General features: G+C 39.2%; 1 protein-coding gene across 9 annotated transcripts in view; it reads right to left on the bottom strand.

Moving 5' to 3' along the window:
• The window catches only part of celf1 (cugbp, Elav-like family member 1), a 32552-nt gene that overhangs the window by 4110 nt on the left and 6865 nt on the right, over nucleotides 1–21577 (bottom strand). For 2 of the 9 annotated variants that reach the window (XM_081354138.1, XM_081354139.1), the window contains exons 3-15: nucleotides 16298–16420; nucleotides 10564–10751; nucleotides 10193–10275; nucleotides 9909–9957; nucleotides 9354–9488; nucleotides 8462–8541; nucleotides 7898–8059; nucleotides 5759–5828; nucleotides 5363–5533; nucleotides 4651–4767; nucleotides 4141–4329; nucleotides 1365–1508; nucleotides 1060–1231 (exon numbers count right to left, since the gene is read on the bottom strand). In XM_081354138.1, coding sequence (XP_081210264.1) covers nucleotides 1104–1231; nucleotides 1365–1508; nucleotides 4141–4329; nucleotides 4651–4767; nucleotides 5363–5533; nucleotides 5759–5828; nucleotides 7898–8059; nucleotides 8462–8541; nucleotides 9354–9488; nucleotides 9909–9957; nucleotides 10193–10275; nucleotides 10564–10751; nucleotides 16298–16401 — 1620 coding nt within the window. In that variant the 5' untranslated portion in view covers nucleotides 16402–16420 and the 3' untranslated portion in view covers nucleotides 1060–1103. The remainder of the gene's footprint in view (nucleotides 1–1059; nucleotides 1232–1364; nucleotides 1509–4140; nucleotides 4330–4650; nucleotides 4768–5362; nucleotides 5534–5758; nucleotides 5829–7897; nucleotides 8060–8461; nucleotides 8542–9353; nucleotides 9489–9908; nucleotides 9958–10192; nucleotides 10276–10563; nucleotides 10752–16297; nucleotides 16421–21577) is intronic. The other 7 variants (XM_081354140.1, XM_081354141.1, XM_081354143.1 and 4 more) reach the window with 6 other exon arrangements.

Raw genomic sequence — 21577 nt, 5'->3', positions numbered from 1 at the left:
CAAAGAATTATAAAAAAAAAAAAAAAAAAAATCATCTTATTTTTGTTTGAGGCTTTTAAGAAAGGATTCATGAACTGAAATGAAGCACTCCATCACTTATTTCATCATGTACCAGGTGAGTAGAATAATGGGCAAGTAGTTTTGGTCTGACAGAATGGTGAGAATGTCCTGAGAGTAAGTGTAGCATCTCCAGCAAACTAGCAATACTGAAATATCAACCACCATCTATGAACCAGCATGTGATATAATACCCTTGCTTAGTGTTTGTCTCTTTAGAATGTAAAAATATTAATGTGAATTAAAAACAAGCAAAAAGCATCATCATTACTGTTGTTAGCTGAGCCCTCCAACAGAATACATAAAACAGACTTTGAAGCAATGTTACATCACCCTCATTGTGAAGACACAGATACATTAAAATAAATAAATAAATAAATTAGTAAAATAAATAAATGAATTAAATAAAAAGGCATCCATGAAAACGGAGTCTAGTGAAGTGCAGCCTGACCTTCCAGATGCTCAATACAATATTCAGGTGACTGATTGATTATCTTTTGCACCGATGCAGCAAGCCTCCTTCATTTTCAAGAAAGGCAGCATTGTAGGAGGCATCAGCATTACACTGTCCGAATGTACTACAAGAGTCTAGTGTAAACACAGGAGAACATCTACAGGGGCCAGACCGTGATGATCAAAAGTCTAAGGGACTGAAAGCAGTCACACAGGCTGGCTTTCATTGTGCAACATCCTTTGACGCAAGATTTAGATTTATACACAGCAAACTTGTAATATGGCACCAAAAAAAAAATAATAATAATAATAAGACTTGAGGGAAAACAAAAGATCAACAAAACAATTAGATATATAAATGTGAAAAAAAGAAGGAAAAAAATTCTCCTTGGAACAAATTCATAATGCTAACAATTTGCATGTTGTCTTTGTTTTTAAGGTTAAGAGAGAAGATATGTAGGAAAGGCCAGAGAAGTAAAAGGATTAGGAAAGGCAGGTGTTAAGGGTGGGTGGGGTCATTATAACTTTCCAACGTCACACTCCACTTACCAGAAAAACATTTTCAAAACAAGTCCATTTGAGAGTAAAAGCACTCAGTATGGCTTGCTGTCATTTTTGGATCGTTTAAGTTGCACCTTCAGCCGCTTCATTCCAATCTGAAAACCGTTCATTGACTGAATGGCCGCCTGGGACGAAACTGGATTGTCGTAACTTACAAAGCCTTAAGGAGAAAAAAAGAAAAAAAAAAAAAGAACAGAACCGGACTATAGTTACCCACGGCTCAGAATATACATCAAAGGCTGGTTTCTGATGTCGGAATTAAAAAATGAAGACAAAACAAGCACTCGACTCACCAAAACACTTGCTAAGGTTGGTCTGTTTGTCAATGAAGACCTTGGCAGAGATAACATTGCCGAAAGGCATAAACATCTGCAGCAAATCCTGATCACCAAACTCCTGTGGCAGATGGTAGATGAACAAGTTTGCTCCTTCAGGGCCTTTAGAAAAACAGAAGAGAAACAAAGATAACTTTTGACTGCCTAGCAACCCTTTTATTTTAAATTTAGGTTTATCATTTATTCTCCTTGCCTAGCTAAAAGAATATTCTGTGTTAAATACAACTCAAGCATGCTGCAGATTAGCACAGAAAATAGAGACCCAAGTTGATACAACCATTTTGCATTTTGTTATAGCATTTTAATTCAATTCAGTAAAACAGTTGCGCAAATTGCTCTTTTGATGTGGGAATGCATTTCTAGGTCTGTTTATGTGTTACTGCCATAATTACTAGTAATGCACTGATGATACCACTTTTTCCAGAACGAGGCCAATACCTTCATTTTTGGTATACCTGTATTTTCACCGCATTTGTAATTTTTAGGCAGAGAAACCAAAATAATATGAAACATATTCGTTGATTTAATTTGTTTAGCAAATATTTCTTCCCTTTAATTATTTACATGCTTAATTATGATTGTTAGAATGTATTGTACAAGCCTGTTACTTTCATTGTTATTTCTATTGCTCTATCCTATTTTATCTTTCATTTAAAGGGTTAGTTCGCCCAAAAATGAAAATTCTGTCAGTAATTACTCACCCTCATGTTGTTCCAACCGCGTAAGACCTTCGTTCATCTTCGGAACACAAATTAAGATATTTTTGATGAAATCTGAGCCATGTCTCACTCCTCCATAGGCTGCTATGTGACCGAAACTTGCTGGCCCAGAAAAGTTATTAAAGAGATCGTTAATATAGTCCAAGTGACTCCAGTGGCTCAATCTTAAGTATATCAAGCGACGATAATACTTTTTGTGCGCAAAAACAAACAAAAATAACGACTTTATTCTACTATTCATTTCCTTCTCTCTGGGCCTCGTAGTGTTTTTGCGCTGCGCGTCTGTATTGCACGTCATCACGCATCACACACATGACCGGCGTCGGCCAATAGTGAGCCTACGTGGTGACGTGTAACACAGACGCGCTGCGCATTGTGCGCAAAAAGACTACGCGAACCAACTAGAGGCCCAGAGAGAAGGAAATGAAAAGTGGAATAAAGTCGTTATTTTAGTTTGTTTTTGCGCACAAAAAGTATTCTCGTCGCTTGATATACTTAAGATTGAGCCACTGGAGTCACTTGGACTATATTAACGATCTCTTTAATAACTTTTCTGGGCCAGCAAGTTTCGGTCACATAGCAGCCTATGGAGGAGTGAGACATAGCTCAGATTTCATCAAAAATATCTTAATTTGTGTTCCGAAGATGAACGAAGGTCTTACGCGGTTGGAACAACATGAGGGTGAGTAATTACTGACAGAATTTTCATTTTTGGGTGAACTAACCCTTTACACAGCACATATTTAGAGCTGCTTTAGCAGTGAAATATCACAATTCTCTATTACAATTTTGATAGTACAGCAAAAAACTGTAAAAAAAAAAAAAGTGAATGATTTCTTTGTTGTTTGATTAACATTAAAAACACAGCAGCAGGTTTATTAAGCTGCTGTCCCTTTAAAGGCCAGGACACACCAAGCCGGGCCGTTTTTGAGCGTCGGTTGGCTCAGTTTTTTGTTGTGTTTCGCACCATTGGCTCTAGTCGGATGCCGTTGGGTTTTTTGGGCCAATTCAGCATGTTGATCATCAGTGAGAGAGAACTCTGATTGGCTGTTTAGATTGCATTCGAATGCACAAAACTTTTCATAAAAACATGAGCGGAGAGGAATAAACAAAGTGATCAGCGCCAGTAATATTCAAAATGGAAAGCAAGTGCTGCTTGGTTACGGTTTGTATATCTGCAGTCCTAGTTTCAGTATCCCTTTTTGAATGACGAAAATAGACTATTGATACCTGCTGATATAGACCGTTATTTCCCCGCACATAAAAAAATCTGGCCTTGCTGAACTAACAGCATGTGAAATCTGGAAAGAGGGCTTTCAGGACGAATATTGTCATTTACATTTTTTAGGAATATCCAACAGTCTTTACTTAACAAAATGGTTTATTAATCTTAAATGAATAATCTTCTTAGGTCTAATATAAACTACTATTCAAAAGTCTAATGTCAGTATTATTTAAAGTATATATACACTTTAATTTAGCAATTAATCAGCATTAAATTAAACAAATGTGACAAATCTTTAGTAAAATTATAGATGTATTTACTATTTCAAATAAATGCATTTGAACTTTCAACAAATACTACTGAAAAAAAATTATCCTGGTTTCCAAAACTACAGAAACTGTTCGTTTTCAACATTTATAACAATTGGTCATAAAACACAAGCATAAAAAAGCATGCCACAGATGATTCCGATAGGCTTGAAGTTGTATTTAACCCAGAATGCTTCTTGAATTCATTGGCAGAGTTGCTGGCATGGATCTCCACATACTTTTAAACAAATCAAAATGTAGAAAATGGACATTGTGGAGAGTGATTATGATGTCTTACCCGCACTCTGATTGGGACTTGCTGTTGCAGCATATTTAAAACAAGAATGAATCCTTAAGATGGTGATCACAAAAGCCACATCAACACACACACACACACACACACACAGTTTCTCTTGTACAGAGGCTTTCACTCTCCCAACCCAAACAGCTGCTCAAAGCTCATCAGACCTCCATGTACTCACCTTCCTTCTGGCTGCCAGCGGCACTAACGTTCTGCTGGGACAGTAAACTCTGACTATAGAGGCTAGGCAGTGCGGCAGCGGCATACTGCTGGATTCCGGAATAGGCTGCTTGAGTCAGAGCCTCCATAGTGCTCCCCGAGCCGTTAGAGAGACCTCCACTGCCCAGACCACCATTCAGAGCAGCCATGCCTGCGCAAACAGAAACACAGCTCAGCTTTCAGACACATAAAAACTACTGAGACAGAGAAACCGCATTCAGAGAAGGAGATGGCAGAAACGAGGCAAAGAAAGTAAAAAATCATATTGATACTGTAAAAACAAATGCATCCTTATGTGTTCCAGACAATGGTAAAAGAATTAAACATGTAGAAGTAACTTTATGTGCTCCTTTTTTGTTGATGTGACCACATCACCTGAGATGCATTTTAATAACATGGACAAACCGGATATTTAGCAACACCACCTGACCTTATACAAAAGCAAAAACGGTGAACGTTTCTTCTTTCTTACTTGCTAGGGAGCTCATGTTGAGACCTGCTCCAGCGCCCGCAGCAAGAGACTGAAGAGCACCTAAAGACGCCATGGGGTTCACCGAATTACTCGTACTGGAGGTGGGAGAGGAACCCGCTGTGAGGAGGAGAGAAAACAAGAACCAGGTTTGACACATTACTAATCCATCAGACATATTGCCAATTCACATTTCACATGCTCTCACTGCACAGACACGTAAAGCAAATGAGACTGAGAAGAAACAGCAGACGGTAATGAGAGAAGTCATGTATTTCAGAGTGCAAAAAGTGAATAAGTCAAATAAAGACAGCACTTTAAAGCAAATGATGGGGATTATTAAGAGTCAAGGTGGGCAGACTGATGCATGAACAGCAAGATATGTTTTAAACACATTACACAGTAGTTTTTGTTTGGAGAAATTGCTAACACTTTAGGTTCAATTTGTCAACATTAGCTGTCATTACCAACGAACAATTACTTAACCAAGATTAGTAAATGCTGTAAATGTACGTTTCTACATATGCAATTAACATCAGGCATAAACAAATTTTACTTAAAATTCAAAGCTCCAATGTTTTGAACTTAGTAAAGTGAAATTTGCTATTGGACAGAAATATGTTCACATGTTCACATGTACTCAGAGCGGTTCTATTTCACAGACTGATAAGAAGCAAAAGTTAAGAACAGGAGGAGATTAAAAAGCGGGACCAACCCTTGTAGGCGTCCCAGGCAGATTGAGCGGGCTGTCCGGAGGGCATACCTGAGCTGGTGAGGACACTGAGAGGGGAGCTGGAGGTGGTCAGAGCACTGCTACCTGTGGGTGTAGCCTGTGTAGCACTCGCTGCTGCTGCTAATGCAGCCAGATTCTGCATGGCATTCAGACCTGCCGCAGATCACAGACCATCCAGAACATCAAGAACTACACAACACCACACACTTGCTTCTCTCCATCATTCACATGCACAACTTCCTTTTATCGTCCTAAAGCTAATAGGCAGTCAGAACCAATGATTTTATGGGTTTGCAATGCATCTGAGAAAGTGGCTAACTAACAGTCGCTATCATTTTTTAGTGGGTCTGAGTGGAGCGAAGCACTTCAGACTCTCACCTGACATTGGATGGAGATTGTTGAGCGCATTTCCAGAGGATGCAGACTGCTGTAGAAGCTGCAAATAAAGCTAGACATTACATCAAAACAGAGAACAGAGAGAGTCAGGACTGCATCCAGGACTGTGATGGAGAGGAGAGGAGAGGAGAGGAGAGGAGAGGAGAGGAGAGGAGAGGAGAGGAGAGGAGAGGAGAGGAGAGGAGAGGAGAGGAGAGGAGAGGAGAGGAGAGGAGGGGAGGGGAGGGGAGGGGAGGGGAGGGGAGGGGAGGGGAGGGGAGGGGAGGGGAGGGGAGGGGAGGGGAGGGGAGGGGAGAGGAGAGGAGAGGAGAGGAGAGGAAAAAGGAGATGAAAAAGGAGATAAATCAGGCAAACAAGGCAAAATAAAGACACAAAGGAGCACATGTGAACAAGAGAGAAACAAAGAAGAAGGAAATGTGGACATTCAAGGGCGATCAGAAATTATAATAGGACTGAAAAGGATTAGAAAGGGAAAAGAAGATAGAAGTTTTCACAGCACACCCATGGAGCAGCACTAACACATTCAAACAGGGATACACATCTATGCCGGCCCATGTGAGGAAACGCCCAATTAAACAGCAACTTTAGGAGTAACCAATCATAGACAATCAGGATTTTGAGAAGCCAAATTAAATGCATTTAAATAACGGCCAAACACAGACCTGTAACCCATGTGCTCAAACACGGCAGAAAAACACAGCAAACTTTTTTTAAAGCAAATCTGATTGCAAGGCTCTTACGGAATCTAATCTAATCACTACAGTTTAGGGCCGCACGATTAATCGCAATGAAACCGCACGCGATTTGACAAAGGCTGCGAATATTTTATGCGCGCTGATCGGTAGTAAATGCTGTTTCATCTGAACACCAGAGGGCGCTCTCACACAAACACGCCAAATATACCCCGCCGCAGAAGTATGATAACACACATCATACTATCTGTAGCTGAATAAACAGAAGATTGAAATGCTTTGATTGATTAAACATGACTACACACGACTACCTTATTCTATGTAAGAAGCCACATCATCTCACAGAAGGATGCTCAACTGTCGTTACGAAGTGAGTTTGGAATAAAAGCATGTTATTAAATGTTGTCTTTTGTTGGACAAGAGGTTCATAAATGCTTCTCATGTTTGGAAAATGCATTTCAAATACACATAAGTGACTCAAACTCGTAGTGCTTTCAGATGGAGCAGTGTTTACAGAGTCATACATCAATGACAAACTGCGCGTAAAAACACAAACGCAGCCTTTGTGATTTCATAATCGCTATAAGCCAAATCGGTTTAAGTGCGATTTCATGTAAATTGCAATTAATCGTGCATCCCTACTACAGATGCAAACAATAATGCATTATAGTTTTGATAAAGCAAATTACATTTTGAATGGAGCTAGGGGTGTCGCAATATACCAGCATTGATAAGTGATACTTAAGAAAAATCTTGATATGATAATACCAAACCAATGATAATATCGTAATTAATCCAGCAATCTGCTTGACACTCCAACATAGGAGGTGGCAGTATTGCACCTTAATGGTTGTTTCTACTGACGACGCAGAGTGTAGCTACTACTGCCTCACAAAATCATCTCAGAGGAGATGACAGATGAAAGAGAGATGCTCTACCTGCACCAGAAAAAAAGTGAGCTCTTTAGTGTGGGAGATTTTTCAGATTCAGCAAAAATAAAATAAAAGCGTGTGATGTTAGACACCCCAATCAGCAAGCAGTGCTAATCAACAGTAAGTGCTTTTTGTACAGTTATGGTTACAAGCGCTCTCTTGTCTACCTACCCACATATTTTAAGTGTTTTTTTTTTCCAAACAAATAAAGTTAAATTTGACTGATAGTGTTTGTTTTTCTTTCAAAATTTCTATACATATTGTGATTATAATGTTACTGTGAAGTATTTTGGCTATAATCATTTAGTGAAATTCTGATATTGTGACAGCCCTAGATGGAGCAAAGACCAGCTCTCATGTACTAAATATGAATGTTTTCATTGTGCACGGCACGTGCTTTGTGTAGTTTATGCAGTGCAGTTTGCATGTTTTAAACAGTGGTGCGGTTTCTACGTGCATAGACCTCAGATGCAACGGGATCTGTCCTGTGTACTCACTGCAAGGTACTGTGGCCCCAGTGAGTTCAGTCCTGTAAGGTTTCCCCACATGGAGGCAGCGTTGAGCTGCTGCATCTGTTGCTGCAACTGCTGGGTGATGCGTTTCTGTTCCTTATCCTTCTGTGTGTCTGCAAACTTCACCACGATGGGAGAAGAGCAGCCCTAAGGGACACAACAGAAATCAAAATATAGCATAGCAAATACAGCATAGAATATAATTTAGAAACATATAAAAAGGAAAGCAACCAAGTTGTCACAGATTTGTTTATACTCTTAAATGTCACAGCAGCGTCTCAGCCTTTCATAATACACTACTGTTCAAATATTTAGGGACAGTATGATTTTTCTCTTCTTGAAGAGAGAAATTAATACTTTTGGTTAATTTGCATCCTTGCTAAATAAAAGACATTTACAAACTAACTGTTTCAAATAAATGCTGTTCTTTTAATTTTCCTATTCATAGAATCCTGAAAAAAAGAAAAGATAGAGATATAGATATAGATATAGATACATCTTTATACTACGCATTGGGGCATAGGCATTTATGAGTGTATGTGTGTTTACCTCCATGGTCTGTGACTGGTGCATGGATTTGATGGCAGACTGGGCCATCTGTCTCGCTGTGAATGTGACGAAGGCACAGCCTGTGAACAGAGTTGACAAGTAAGAGAGTAGATCACAAAAGGACACCAACTTCTGTGTTTAAACCAAAAACCTAAATCCATAAACTAGAAGTACTCATGAAACAACCAGGCAGAAACAACCTCATCAAAAACGGGCCCGATTCAGGCCCAGTCTCTTTGGAAAACGGTTCGAGGGCTGCTGAGTCGAAATGGGTTGTGCCTATTACTTATGCAGTTCCCATGGTGATGGACAGCAAGTTCACTCAAGCTAATTCTAAAATAAATAGCGTGGGCCTGGATGTGCATTATGTTCCCTTGGTTACACTCTGGTTAACTTAAAATCACAGTGATTCTCTACGCCACAGGTAAATGACAGCTAGAAACTAGGAGAATATGTGGACAAGGGAAAATAAATAATTATCAAAGCGACTGCGCAAATATTCTCAATTTGTTGCATGCAGTTATGGTTATATAACCTCTAATATCAGTTGCCATGTTGAGTTTGGGATGAATGAAGCCATTTTCATCTGGGCCGACAGGAGCCAATTGAGTCTAATTTTTCTCTGATGGGCTGTGTCTGCAACTATTAGTTACGCAAACACTACCTCCTCGAAATAACTAAAATGAGAGAGTAACTGATGAAGATGTTTATTAGTGTGCTACCAGTGACTGCTGAAGTTAAATTCATGCGTGTATGTGCTAGAAGTCAAAACATTCACAGTACTGCCTCTATTCTCTCTCTCTCTTTTTTTTTAATTGGGTCACATGATGGGTGTATAATTTCCTTTGGCTGGTGAAAGTGACAATATACATGCACTTGATAGAGTTCTCACCGCGGCTCAGTCCGTCAGGGCCTCTCAGTATACGGCACTCCTCAATTTGACCGTATGGAGAAAACATGAGCCTTATGTCATTCTCATTACACTTCTTTGAAATCATTCCAATAAACAGCTTTCTATCTTCTACCGCTGAAACACAAGAAAAGTGTGTTATGGCAGCACTGCCTCTGCACAGCTGTTCAACAGTCTTTGCGAACATTTCCTCAAACAATACACTACCGTCCAAACGTTAGGGGCCGGTAAGAGTTTCTAATGTTTTGAAGGAATTATCTTAAATCTCACTAAGGCTGCATTTATTTAATTAAAAATACAGTAAAACAGTAATATTACTACAAATCAACAATTTTGGTAAAGCTGAATTTTCATTACTCATATGACCTTCAGAAATCATTCTAATATAGTAATAACTCAAGAAAACTTATCAAATGTTGATGTGTTTTTTGTTGTTGTTTTTTTAGAAACCATGATGAATCTTTTTTTCAGGATTCTTTGACTGACCCTAAACTTTTGAACGGAGTGTAACTTTTGGAGTAAATTCAAGTCACCCACCATTGTTTTTTTCACTGTCTGCAGGCTTCATCTGTATGGGATGATGCATCTGTGTAGAGAAAAAAATAATAAACACATGACTTATCAATACTGACATTTCCCATCCCCCATGAGAAAACAGCTGTTTGAAAAGCTTTAATAGTTTCTTTTGGTTGTACTAAAAAATACATGTGTAGATTTGATGCATTTTTAAGAGCAATAAATATAAGGCGGCCATCTGAAGACACACATGAAGGATTAATGGATTATTGATACAATAAAATAAAAATAGATCCTTATCTCACCCCTGGAAGAATCTTCATGTTGTGAAGGGCATTTTGTGCTTCTAACGCAGATTTACGGGTGTAATATGTGACAAAACAACAACCTGCAAATGCAATAAATGGTCTATGAACCAAGTCCAAGATGACAACATTTCCGCTGAGACCAATTTCTAGAACTGCGTTCCAAATCCTAGTGAGCAGCATTTTAAGGGATTGTTGGCACATTCCCAACATGAGGACTGTTCCAAAAAGTAGGCAACTTAATTGCTCTGCCACATAAGACAACTTGTTTATGCCAAGCTTTTTAAGCAGCACTGCATGTGTGTGTGCTATGTGCTCACTAGGATTTGGAACAGACCGTACAAGTCCGCAGTGTACTGACTGTCAAGTACCTTTACTCTGTGGGGGGTTCTGACTCCTGTCCCGAAGAACATTGATTTCATAAACTGCACCATAGGGCTCAAAGAGCTCACGCAGCTGATCCTCTGACCACGTCCGGGGGACCTGACCCACAAACATCTTTATAGCATCAATGTCGGGCTGGTCTGGGTGGTCCAGAGACCCATTCATCTTCTTGGTTCTACAGAAAAGAAAAAAAAACCTAAGTCTGTTTAACTAGTCTTAAGGACATGGCCCTCAATGTCTCCCTGACAGATGATGATACTCAAACATATTGCACATGAAAGGATGCACGCAACAATCTCATATCGTGCCCACTGCCCAAGTATGAAAAACCCAAATATACAACCAAGTCTTATTTCCCAACAGCACACCAGTATTAGACTAATTGGTCAGGCTGATTAAACCAGTTGATGATTGTTTTTTAAACCAAATCTTTTATTTGGCAGATAACAGTTTACACTTGGTCAGCTTCGCCAATATATGATGCATTTGCTGTTCTCAGGTTGAGATGGGTAAATAGCTTGCAAAATAAGTACTTATTTCAACAGCTGTGTACATCTTATTTGCTATCACAAAATTGCTTTCTGTAAATAAATACTTGAGTACTTTGTATTGCATTACATGATGATTGTCTAGACCAGTAGATCTCAGAACCAGCATCGGCCATTGAAAAACCCAAATTGACTGACCACTAGTCCAAACATGATCATTCAGATACAGTTTCTTCTATATTATGTTACTGCTGCTTTATGTTTTACTAGTGATTAGCAATGCAAGCTAGCAGAAAACATGGTACCTAAAGCATTCATGGCGGCATTATTAGCAAATTCTTCAGCCATTGCGTGGAGCGCAAACAAGAGTAAAATCCCTGCTCAAACAACATGTATGAAGCCTTAAAGGGATGGTTCAGAGCAAAATCAACCTAGGGTACTTTGCACCATGACCTCGAGCCAAACACCCCCCAGAAGCCTTTTTTCCCTTGGTCGAACATTATTAAAAGTTAGAGCTTATTTAGAGTTATCAGCCGAATAGCTTAGTGCAGGCGCTAATGGATCCAAGGATGTATCTCGTAAATTACCCCACTAATAATGCCCGGAATGGTACCAAACTTCTACAGTAGTACAAATAGGTTCTGTACTCATACAACTAGGCATTGGAAAGTTTGTAAGTACATCAGGAGTTTATTTAAATAACACTTGCCTGATGGCTCATGCTACCGCTAACCAGGACGTGAATCAGACTTCCGTGATTTGGGAAAAGCCTGTAAAAGTCCTGGCAGAAAGCGATGGACAAGGATGTAGAGTAACGACGCCCAGTTCCAGGAATCCACTAATATTTGGTTGGTAGTACCAGTTTGCAACAATTATTAGTTAACACTAAGTTGTTAACACTTCGGAAAAAATTATAATTCGTCGTTACACTACATCCTTATGAATCGCTTTCTGCCAGGACTTTTACGTGCTTTTCCCAAACCACTGAAGTGACCTCGAGGTCCGGGTTAGCAGTAGCATGAGCCATCAGGCAAGTGTTATTTAAATAAACTCCTGTTGTACTTACAAACTTTCCAATGCCTAGTTGTATGAGTACAGAACCTATTTGTACTACTGTATAAGTTTGGTACCATTCCGGGCAATGTTAGTGGGGTAATTTACGAGATACATCCTTGGATCCGTTAGCGCCTGCACTAAGCCATTTGGCTGATTTCTCTAAATAAGCTCTAACTTTAATAATGTTCAATCAAGGGAAAAAAGGCTTCTGGGGGGGTGTTTGGCTTGAGGTAATGGTGCAAAGGACCCTAGGTTGAATCAGACTTCCGTGAATCAGACTTCCGTGATTTGGGAAAAGCCTGTAAAAGTCCTGGCAGAAAGCGATGGACAAGGATGTAGAGTAACGACGCCCAGTTCCAGGAATCCACTAATATTTGGTTGGTAGTACCAGTTTGCAACAATTATTAGTTAACACTAAGTTGTTAACACTTCGGAAAAAATTATAATTCGTCGTTACACTACATCCTTATGAATCGCTTTCTGCCAGGACTTTTACGTGCTTTTCCCAAACCACTGAAGTGACCTCGAGGTCCGGGTTAGCAGTAGCATGAGCCATCAGGCAAGTGTTATTTAAATAAACTCCTGTTGTACTTACAAACTTTCCAATGCCTAGTTGTATGAGTACAGAACCTATTTGTACTACTGTATAAGTTTGGTACCATTCCGGGCAATGTTAGTGGGGTAATTTACGAGATACATCCTTGGATCCGTTAGCGCCTGCACTAAGCCATTTGGCTGATTTCTCTAAATAAGCTCTAACTTTAATAATGTTCAATCAAGGGAAAAAAGGCTTCTGGGGGGGTGTTTGGCTTGAGGTAATGGTGCAAAGGACCCTAGGTTGATTTTACTCCGAACCATCCCTTTAAAATGGCTACACAAGATTTTCTGAGGTAAGCAATAACTGAAAATTGTTCATGCACTAACAGTTTTCAACTAACTGGATTTAAAATCGTAATGAAATGGAAGCAGCGACAGATCTTTTCTTACATATTGTGACAAACATGTGAGTGTAACATTATCGAAAAAGACAAAATGGGCTTGGTTCTATACATCAGTTGTTGATTGTGAAGATGTGGGCGTTGCACTCAAAATTGGAGGCAGATGAATGCGAGCTTGTAGGGGCAGAGTTTAAGCAGACTAAATGATTGCAGAAATCTAGCATCCGGAAATCTGGAAATCCATCTGTCGTTTTCACCTGAAGGTCCAGTAATGACATTTTGATTAAACATTACGAGGCCCAACATTATAAAAAAATGCAACGTGTAGATTCACAATAACATGGATTTTGAAAGTAGATTTGGACCTCAATCAATAAACCACCAAAAATGACATTAAAAAGAGAAAGGAAAATGTCAGATATCACAAAAGAATATTAAAGATTGTGATGAGAATGAAATAAAAGGACATTTTGACACACTTCTGCTTCTGACAAGAGTAAAGCATGAGGGGAAGCAACGAGTGATGTCATGGACAGGCCGAAGCACTGCTTCATCACTCTCTTTAGCAGCTGCTGATCAGTGGAGTGACAGATCACTTTACGAAAACACAGCATTGTCCTGCTGACAAAGAGCAGCATTAGCCAGAAGCTAAAAGCCAGATTAATGGCGTTTATTGATCAGAGAACAGCAGAGCTTATAAAACATTCCACTTTGTCGATTTTCCAGCAACCAGAACTTGTTCAGACAAGCAGATAACACAGCCTCTCTAGAAGATCATCCAATATGGGCCAGAGGAACATTGGGTGTTCACTGGGGCAAAAACATTTAAGGATTGTAAATTCTTTCCCAGTGAACTGACCAGTTCCTGACTGTTGGGATTAGCTAAAGTCACAGAACATCAGAACACAATGTTGAAGAAGAATCAGAAGATTCTACCGATTCAACAAAAACTACTAAACCCGAATGGAAGAACAATCAGACAAACAGGAAGGAGATAATCAAGATGGTAGTCATCTCTTTCCCATTGCTGCAAATTGATATGAATAGTATATGAATGCTGCCTTCAATCTGAAGACTATTAGCAACAATGAACTCTGTTCTTTTTGGGTTATTTGTTATGCAAGAGATGCAGAGAAGGCAATTTACCATAGCTCTAGCTCAGTCAGCAGTTCCTGGCCCAGTTCTTGGCTAAATTGTTCCCTTTGAGGTTGTAAAACCTCACAGTGAGAATCACAAACAACCCTTGTGATTTTAATAAGACAAACACTGAAATGTTTTATTTCAGCATCCTGCAACAGCAAAGAATGAAATCTTGCGTTAACAAATAATATACGGGGCAATACATCCTATCCTATAACAGACAGGGAACAGCCACTCAAGATGGCGGAGTAAGTATTAAAACAAGGATTCTTACTTTCCTTTCTAAAAAATGTGAGTAACTCATTGACTATTTGAGAAATATAACAGTTCACACCACAGGTTTTTACAATGCCTCAATCATATAAAACCAGATTTTTAACTTCTCTTTATGATTATGAAATGTCTAAATATCTTCATTTAGCAGATCCAACTAGTAGATCATGCACAGTCAAAGTATTGGGCTTTTATTAAAGGAGAGGTTTCAGACTGGGCTACAATTAGACAATACAGTCTAATAATAAAAACAACAACATGTTTACTGCAGGATTACGTAGTAAACATGAACTAGCATCCCTCACCACAGGCCTCTGGCCATTGGGCATTGACTTTCAGCTCCTTAATACCGAAAATACTGCCTAACAGTTACTATTACTGGCCTTTCGGCTCAAATCACTTAGATTTTACAAAGTACACTAATAAAATTAAACAGTCTCTGTAGTTAAAACAAATTCCACCTTTAATACAGTGACTATCAAAAAAAAAGGAGAACTTAAGGTATTAGAGTGAAACCCAAATCAAGTTACGCCAATCTGAACACTAAAGTCTGTACTCACACTGGGTTGGAAGTCAAACTGCAATGGTCCACCATCATCTCAGGAAGAAAATCCAGCTTAAAGGAAGCCATTTTCTTCAGCACTTCACCAATCAGTAAGTCTCAAATGAACACTGACAGAATCCACAAAAAAGCACTTGTTTACACTTAAACAGCCACAGCAACTATCCGTCTATACAACGTCTCTCAAGGTTCAGAAGTCGTGAGAAGTGACATGGGAACAGCTGAGAGAGAAAGGGAAATGTACACCTCATAGAGGCTGATCAGACCCCACAAAACTCAAATCGACATGGAGCAAAGAGAGACAACGATGAGGCTCGGCACTGTGCTGGATGACAAACACAGGCCGTAGCTCTGGTCACTGGGCTGGGACTGAGGATTAGGACGGGCCCGACGGGCCACTAAAAGCTGCACCACTGCTTCCACAAAGGAAAGTGCTGATGGAGGGGGACTTTTTTGTGAGTTTTTCTCTTAGCAAAGCAGAAAGGAGTGCAGTGTCAGATAAATAAAGCGTCAGATTGATGCTGATAAGCGTGAGTGAGCGGCAGGAATGAATGGGGACGGGCAGCTCTCTGGTAATCCCCGAGCTGAAGCGCCCCTAGGACACAATCGTGTTCCGGCAACGGGCCACGAACGGTGCACTGTTCCAGCATGGTGGGGGTGGCGGAAGGGAGGGAGGAACGGGCTGCTCGGGGTCATGCAACATGGGTCATTTTATAAGCTCGCAGTCAAAGGTGTCAAACAAAACAAGCCACAGGCAGACTGAGGTATACTATTAAGTCTTGTTTAGCACAAAAACACCAATGGCCCTATAATAAGTATATAACAAATAACATTCAAATGCCTTGATTGGCAAAAAAAAATTTTATATATATTATATAGTTTGTAAAATGCTGATTCGTTCAGAAAATAACGCATATAAATAATTTATGCAGGAATATATAAAACAACATCCTTACAAGAATGGTTCAGCAATTAATCAATGTTATCATTTTTTTTCTTCCTCAACAGTCTGTCTCAGATATTCAAATAGGCCATGACATCATCGCTAGTCATGCAGTGACATCTGGTGGGCTGCTCACTGCAGATATGCTTACTATTTAGAAAAAGGAGCAATGACAAAATAAGAGCAAGTTATTTTTTCTTCTCATTCCAGCTTCAAAGAGAAGCTGCTTAAAAGACTTGTTTCCCACTGAGGGAAAACCTGTAGATGGAGGGTATCCTCACACCCCTGGGGTAAAAGGATGTGGAGTGTATGTGTTCTTACCCGCCAAGGGCAGGTACTTCCACAGCAGGAAGGGAAAGCTCGCATTGAGGTTGCCCGATCTGCGCTGTGGTCAGGTAGAGGGCTTCAGCGTCGATGCTATCCATCCAGTGACTTTGTTAAATGCTACAGAAACACACCAAACATTACAGGACACACACATCAGACACACATACACAGGTAAACATAAACTGGAAAGGAAAAAGAAAGAGACGTCTTCTGACAGAATAGACAGCATGCAAACCTCATGTCACAAAACTGCATGCACACAGATAACACATATGTAGGAGAGTGAGAAGACACTTCCTGGATGATCTGAACATAATCATGTAAATGACCGACTATAATCTGAGTGGAAGCTGTTGTGTCTTTCATTGGAGGTAATCCGTGTGTAGAGACTCAAACACAAAAGGTTTGTCACATTAAAAAAGGGAAAAAATGGTCTCCAAGGTCAGACCAAACCAGATGTTCAGCCCAAAGTATATTTTCAATTTACTTTTAACAAAGAGAGTTACTGAAAGGAGAGTGTATATGACTGTAACAGCGCTGTATAAAATACTACTCTGCTGAGAAACAAAATATAAAGTCTCACATACCCAGTAGCAAAAAAACATTCGCCTATCAGATCTGTGGTCAAAGTAAACACAACTGATACATCAGTAACATAATATCAGTGTTTATAATATAGACATAGAAATGTACAAGTGCATAGGATCATGGTGAAACAACCAGACCACAATGACAAGACAGAATTTTCATTTTTGCGTGAACTATCCTTTTAATGTGTATGACCATTAATCTGAAAAAAATAAAATATATAATAATAATAATAATAATAATAATAATAATAATAATAATAATAATAATAATAATAATAACAATAACAACAATTCGCTAGAATGATTCTGACATTCCAACGCTGCATTTGAGCACATACTCTACACAACTTTTAAAATATGAACAGATTTTAGAAAAACTAGGCATCATACACTTGCCGACTTTGTATATAGTTACAGAGGAAATTACTGGGCATCATACTAAACGACTAAGGATCACACTAAGTCAGAACAGAACAAACTCGCACAGAAACACATGCTTTGTTGCTAGGAGACGCATGACAAATGAAAACAATGTGTTCTAAAATCAGCTCAAAATATTAAACATGATTGATGTCCTCCAACGGCATGGAAACAAACTTTGAAGCTAAAAATAAAAAATAAAGATTTGGAGTCTGTGACCATCATACACTACACTGTTTTCTGTGAAATCTGTTAACTCAAAACTGCAGACTGACTAGGGATGTCAATTTACACAAATTCCCATGATCGATCGTCATTTAAATTAACGATCAATGAATCAATGAATCGTTAGCCTTAATATTGCAATATGCGTCTACTGCAGTGGCATATAGCCAACAGCATGACATTGACATGGTGTGCAAATGCTGCTCAAAACACCATGTTTCACACCAAATGAATGAGAAGGGTTTTTAGTCTAAATAAAGGGCTAGTGGGATTATAAAATGAGTCAATGTGATTGATCATTTAATTAAATTACTCATTTAATAATCAAATATAACGACTAATAGCCTACAACATGTCAATGCCGCTTCAGATGCGTGCTAGTCAGAATGTGTAACTCCTGTTTGTGGACGCGATCTTCAATTAATCGTTAGCATCCCTGAGACTGACTATGACTTTCACCAAATAGCATCAACTTGTCCAGACTGTAAATCTGGAGGGAAATCTGGGCAAAAACAGTAACTGTAACATTTAGATGGAAATAAAAACTACCTTGATACCAAAGGCTACACTATTTCTGAACTACGGTAAGGCTTCCAAATTACAACTAGTAGCGCTGCAACTTTTGGAAAGCTGCCTGATTCTCAACACTGTACACATCAATAATTTATCTTCCCTTTGGGAAACTCATGCCATGCAGCTGTGATGTGGCTTCTGACCCTGGGAGCGAAGTGAGAATGCTCTCAGACCACAGGCCATGTTTTAATGACTGATGAGTGACTGTGTGGCTTATTCATGGACTGTCTATGTAAGGCAGTGTTATAGGCCTTTGGGGTGGAGGTGGGGGGGGGGGGGGGGGCAGAGCATATGGTCTGCAGTTCATCTAACAACAAACTCACTCTCGAACACTGGCACAGACAGAGAGCACTGTGGACAAATGGAGTAATACCGAAGCATCTGGAACGACCCAGCAGCTGAGAATACAACACACACACACACACACACAGCTGACTGATCAGAGAAAGGGGTATAGATGGACAATTACAAACCTCCCATCAGTATAGAGCACTACCTCCATCCTGTTCCTCTCTGTATGACTACAAAAATAACAACTTGTACTACTACATCCTGATCAGAGCACCCCACGCCAGCCGTTCAGAATGCCAAGGGTCATAATCTGCCGACCAACACGGACAGCTCACTCACTGTCCAAAGCAGAAGGTTACTTCATGGCAGAAATTAAATTCGGCTACAATTCTATTGGAAATAGAATAGCAAATAGCGTCTAAATTATTCTAATGAAGATGTCGGGTTCACTTCACTACCTTGAGTGCATATTTGATTTCTGTGACTTGCAGGGCATTAGACACCACATCAAAAATACAGAAAACATCTTTGCCAAGATCCAAAGCAGGTATAGGTATAATCAATCAATTCAGCCGTTAGTGCATTAACCCTCCATTAATTCTGTTTGTCCTGAAAACCTAACACATACTGGACGTTTCACAAGCTCATGGTTTACCATTATGTAAAAAAGAAAGCAAAGAATCTGAAACTACTCTAAAATGCAGTATTTTGCAGCGATTCCTGACGTCTGATTGGTTAGCATTAGGACAGCATGCCATTCAGACAGGCAAAATAAAGTGAAACTATATTTGAAAGCGCACAGAGAATTACTTCTGAATTACTTTGATGCAAGATGTGCTGATCTGACATGTACATAACATTATAATGAGAACACCACTGTAACAGAAATTTGTAATTTCTTTGCGCTTTAGTTGCCTGTGTTTCAGCGTTGTCGTCAAGGGAAAAGCGCATGCAACTTGTAATATTACTTTCAATCATTTTTTCTCGTCGTCATTTTTCAACAGTAGGCCTAAGTTAGGGCTGCATGATATTGAAGATTAATGCGATTACTCGTTAAACAGTGCCATATTCAATATGAGCTACGATAATACATTAAGTGTGTAAAACAAATTTTAATTATTGTAAATACACTTAAAAAGAGATATTTTAACATCGGTGTACGGGTTTTTCCTGCATAGAGAATTACAAAGTCACAATATCGACTAGTCACATCCTCAGAAACCCTTTTCCACAGACACGGTTCTGTTGCGGGTTCCTGGCCTGTGTCCATTCTCCAAGCGTTCGATAGTGATGCGTTATTATATCTGCGGATACTGCAGATGTACTGCAACGTAACGAAATACTGCAACGCATTTCTCTTAAGGGAAAAGCAATCAAAGAAAACATTTCTAGAGCACCTTCTAGAGGTCATTATATAAAACACAAAAGAAAAACCCTAGATTGCTTTATATAGCTTTAACTGAAAATATACACAAGCTTTACATAATTATTCTGATAAGAGTGGTTTCCAACAGTGATGTAATGAAACAGTGATAATTTAAGTTTGAAGGGAGTAAAGCCTGTGTTTAGGCTATTAAAGAAATGTAATTTTGCCAAACAAGAACTTTTATTTTAAATAAATGTTCATTTAAAACACCACAAACAAACAGCAGCCACGGTTTCTCCTGAACCAAAACAACAAACTTATTGTCATTGCACGCCATGTTGTAACCGTAATTACAAGATGGCAACCCGTGACATTCTACCCAGAATTGTTCACGTCCTCAGACTCTGATTTATGCATTTCAATGGCAACACTATCAATGCAGAAATTGAACTGCAGCAGTCAGGTAGTACAAGTAAGAGCTCTGTAAGTGGTTTACGTTCATTATTATTGTAATGGTATGTGCTTTGAGAAATTAGGCAATTTAACGGCGTCTCGTGACGGTTTGCAGACTCTGCTCTGGCTGTGTGAGTTCATGTGTTTTGGAGGCGGCGTAGCTTTGGAGACGATCTGAAGGGAGGGTGGGATCTCATGCTTCCAAAGATAGCTCGTTATTGCTAACATCTCAGAAATTGCCTACCCTACCTTTAAGCACACAGATGATAGTAGGTTTATTAGGCTGATGTCACTTTAAGAGCTGCATAGATCCAAAATATTGTTACATGCACATTTTCTTTCTCAGTTGTTTAGTCCACTTAAGACATAACCAACTGCGTTTAAGTGACTACTCACCAAGACAGGCGTTTTGACAATTGTGTGTGTATTTGGCCATGTAAGCTACGGAAGAGAATTGAATTTAGGATCACACGCTGTTCGAGAGGCAGCTTCCTGTGTGCGAGTACTTTGCTTATTGCATTTAATAACATTAAGCATGTCACATGCAAGTAACATTTACGCGTCCTGTCTACTCTCTGCGTTGACCTAAAACTTGGACTTTTTGTAATCTTTGAGTATGAATATCAAGTTGTTGCGATATGTACATTTGTGATATTTCAATATATTGTGTAGCCCTAATGAGAACACTATAATGTTGTGAATTAACTTAGTTCAAGTTCACTTGCATTTGCGTCCTTGAATGAATGAGGCATTTATATAGCGCTTTCATATGTACTACTGTACACCCAAAGTGCTTTACAATCATATCAGGAAATCTCTCCTCAACTACCACCAGTGTGCAGCATCCACTTGGATGATACGACGGCAGCCGCAGTACAACGGCGCCAGTGCGCTCACCACACACCAGCTATAGGTGGAGAGAGGAGAGAGAGTGATAGAGCCAATTCAATGTAAGGGTCCTTGCAGAAAACAGTTGCCATGTTGCGCTTATGTTGTGTATCTAGGATATCAGATTAATCTCACATGCGTCATATAGAAAGGGCTTCAGTTTACTGGTGTTCATTCACTCTTCAGCTTCACCTCATGCAGATATTGCTTTTAGATGTTTCTTTTTTGAAAACATGCATTATTGATAATCGTGTTATTTTTCTAGTCATATTTTTATAAACATTTTCATGTCATTTTTATTTGTCTACATTAATTTTCATAACAGTATTTTAACTAAAATATTAATAAAATTGAATATCCCACATTTCTGTCACAATACCATGGTGCAGTTAGTGTTACTACAGTAAATTGTGGCTATTTGTAGATTGAAAAGCCTTCTGACTGTATTGTTGCGCACAGTGTTTCTCT

This window comes from Scardinius erythrophthalmus (genome assembly GCF_964197995.2).
Source record: "Scardinius erythrophthalmus genome assembly, chromosome: 2".
Lineage (NCBI taxonomy): Eukaryota > Metazoa > Chordata > Actinopteri > Cypriniformes > Leuciscidae > Scardinius > Scardinius erythrophthalmus.
The sequence above is the reverse complement of the archived record's forward strand: the minus strand, read 5'-3'. Positions and strand labels throughout refer to the sequence as shown.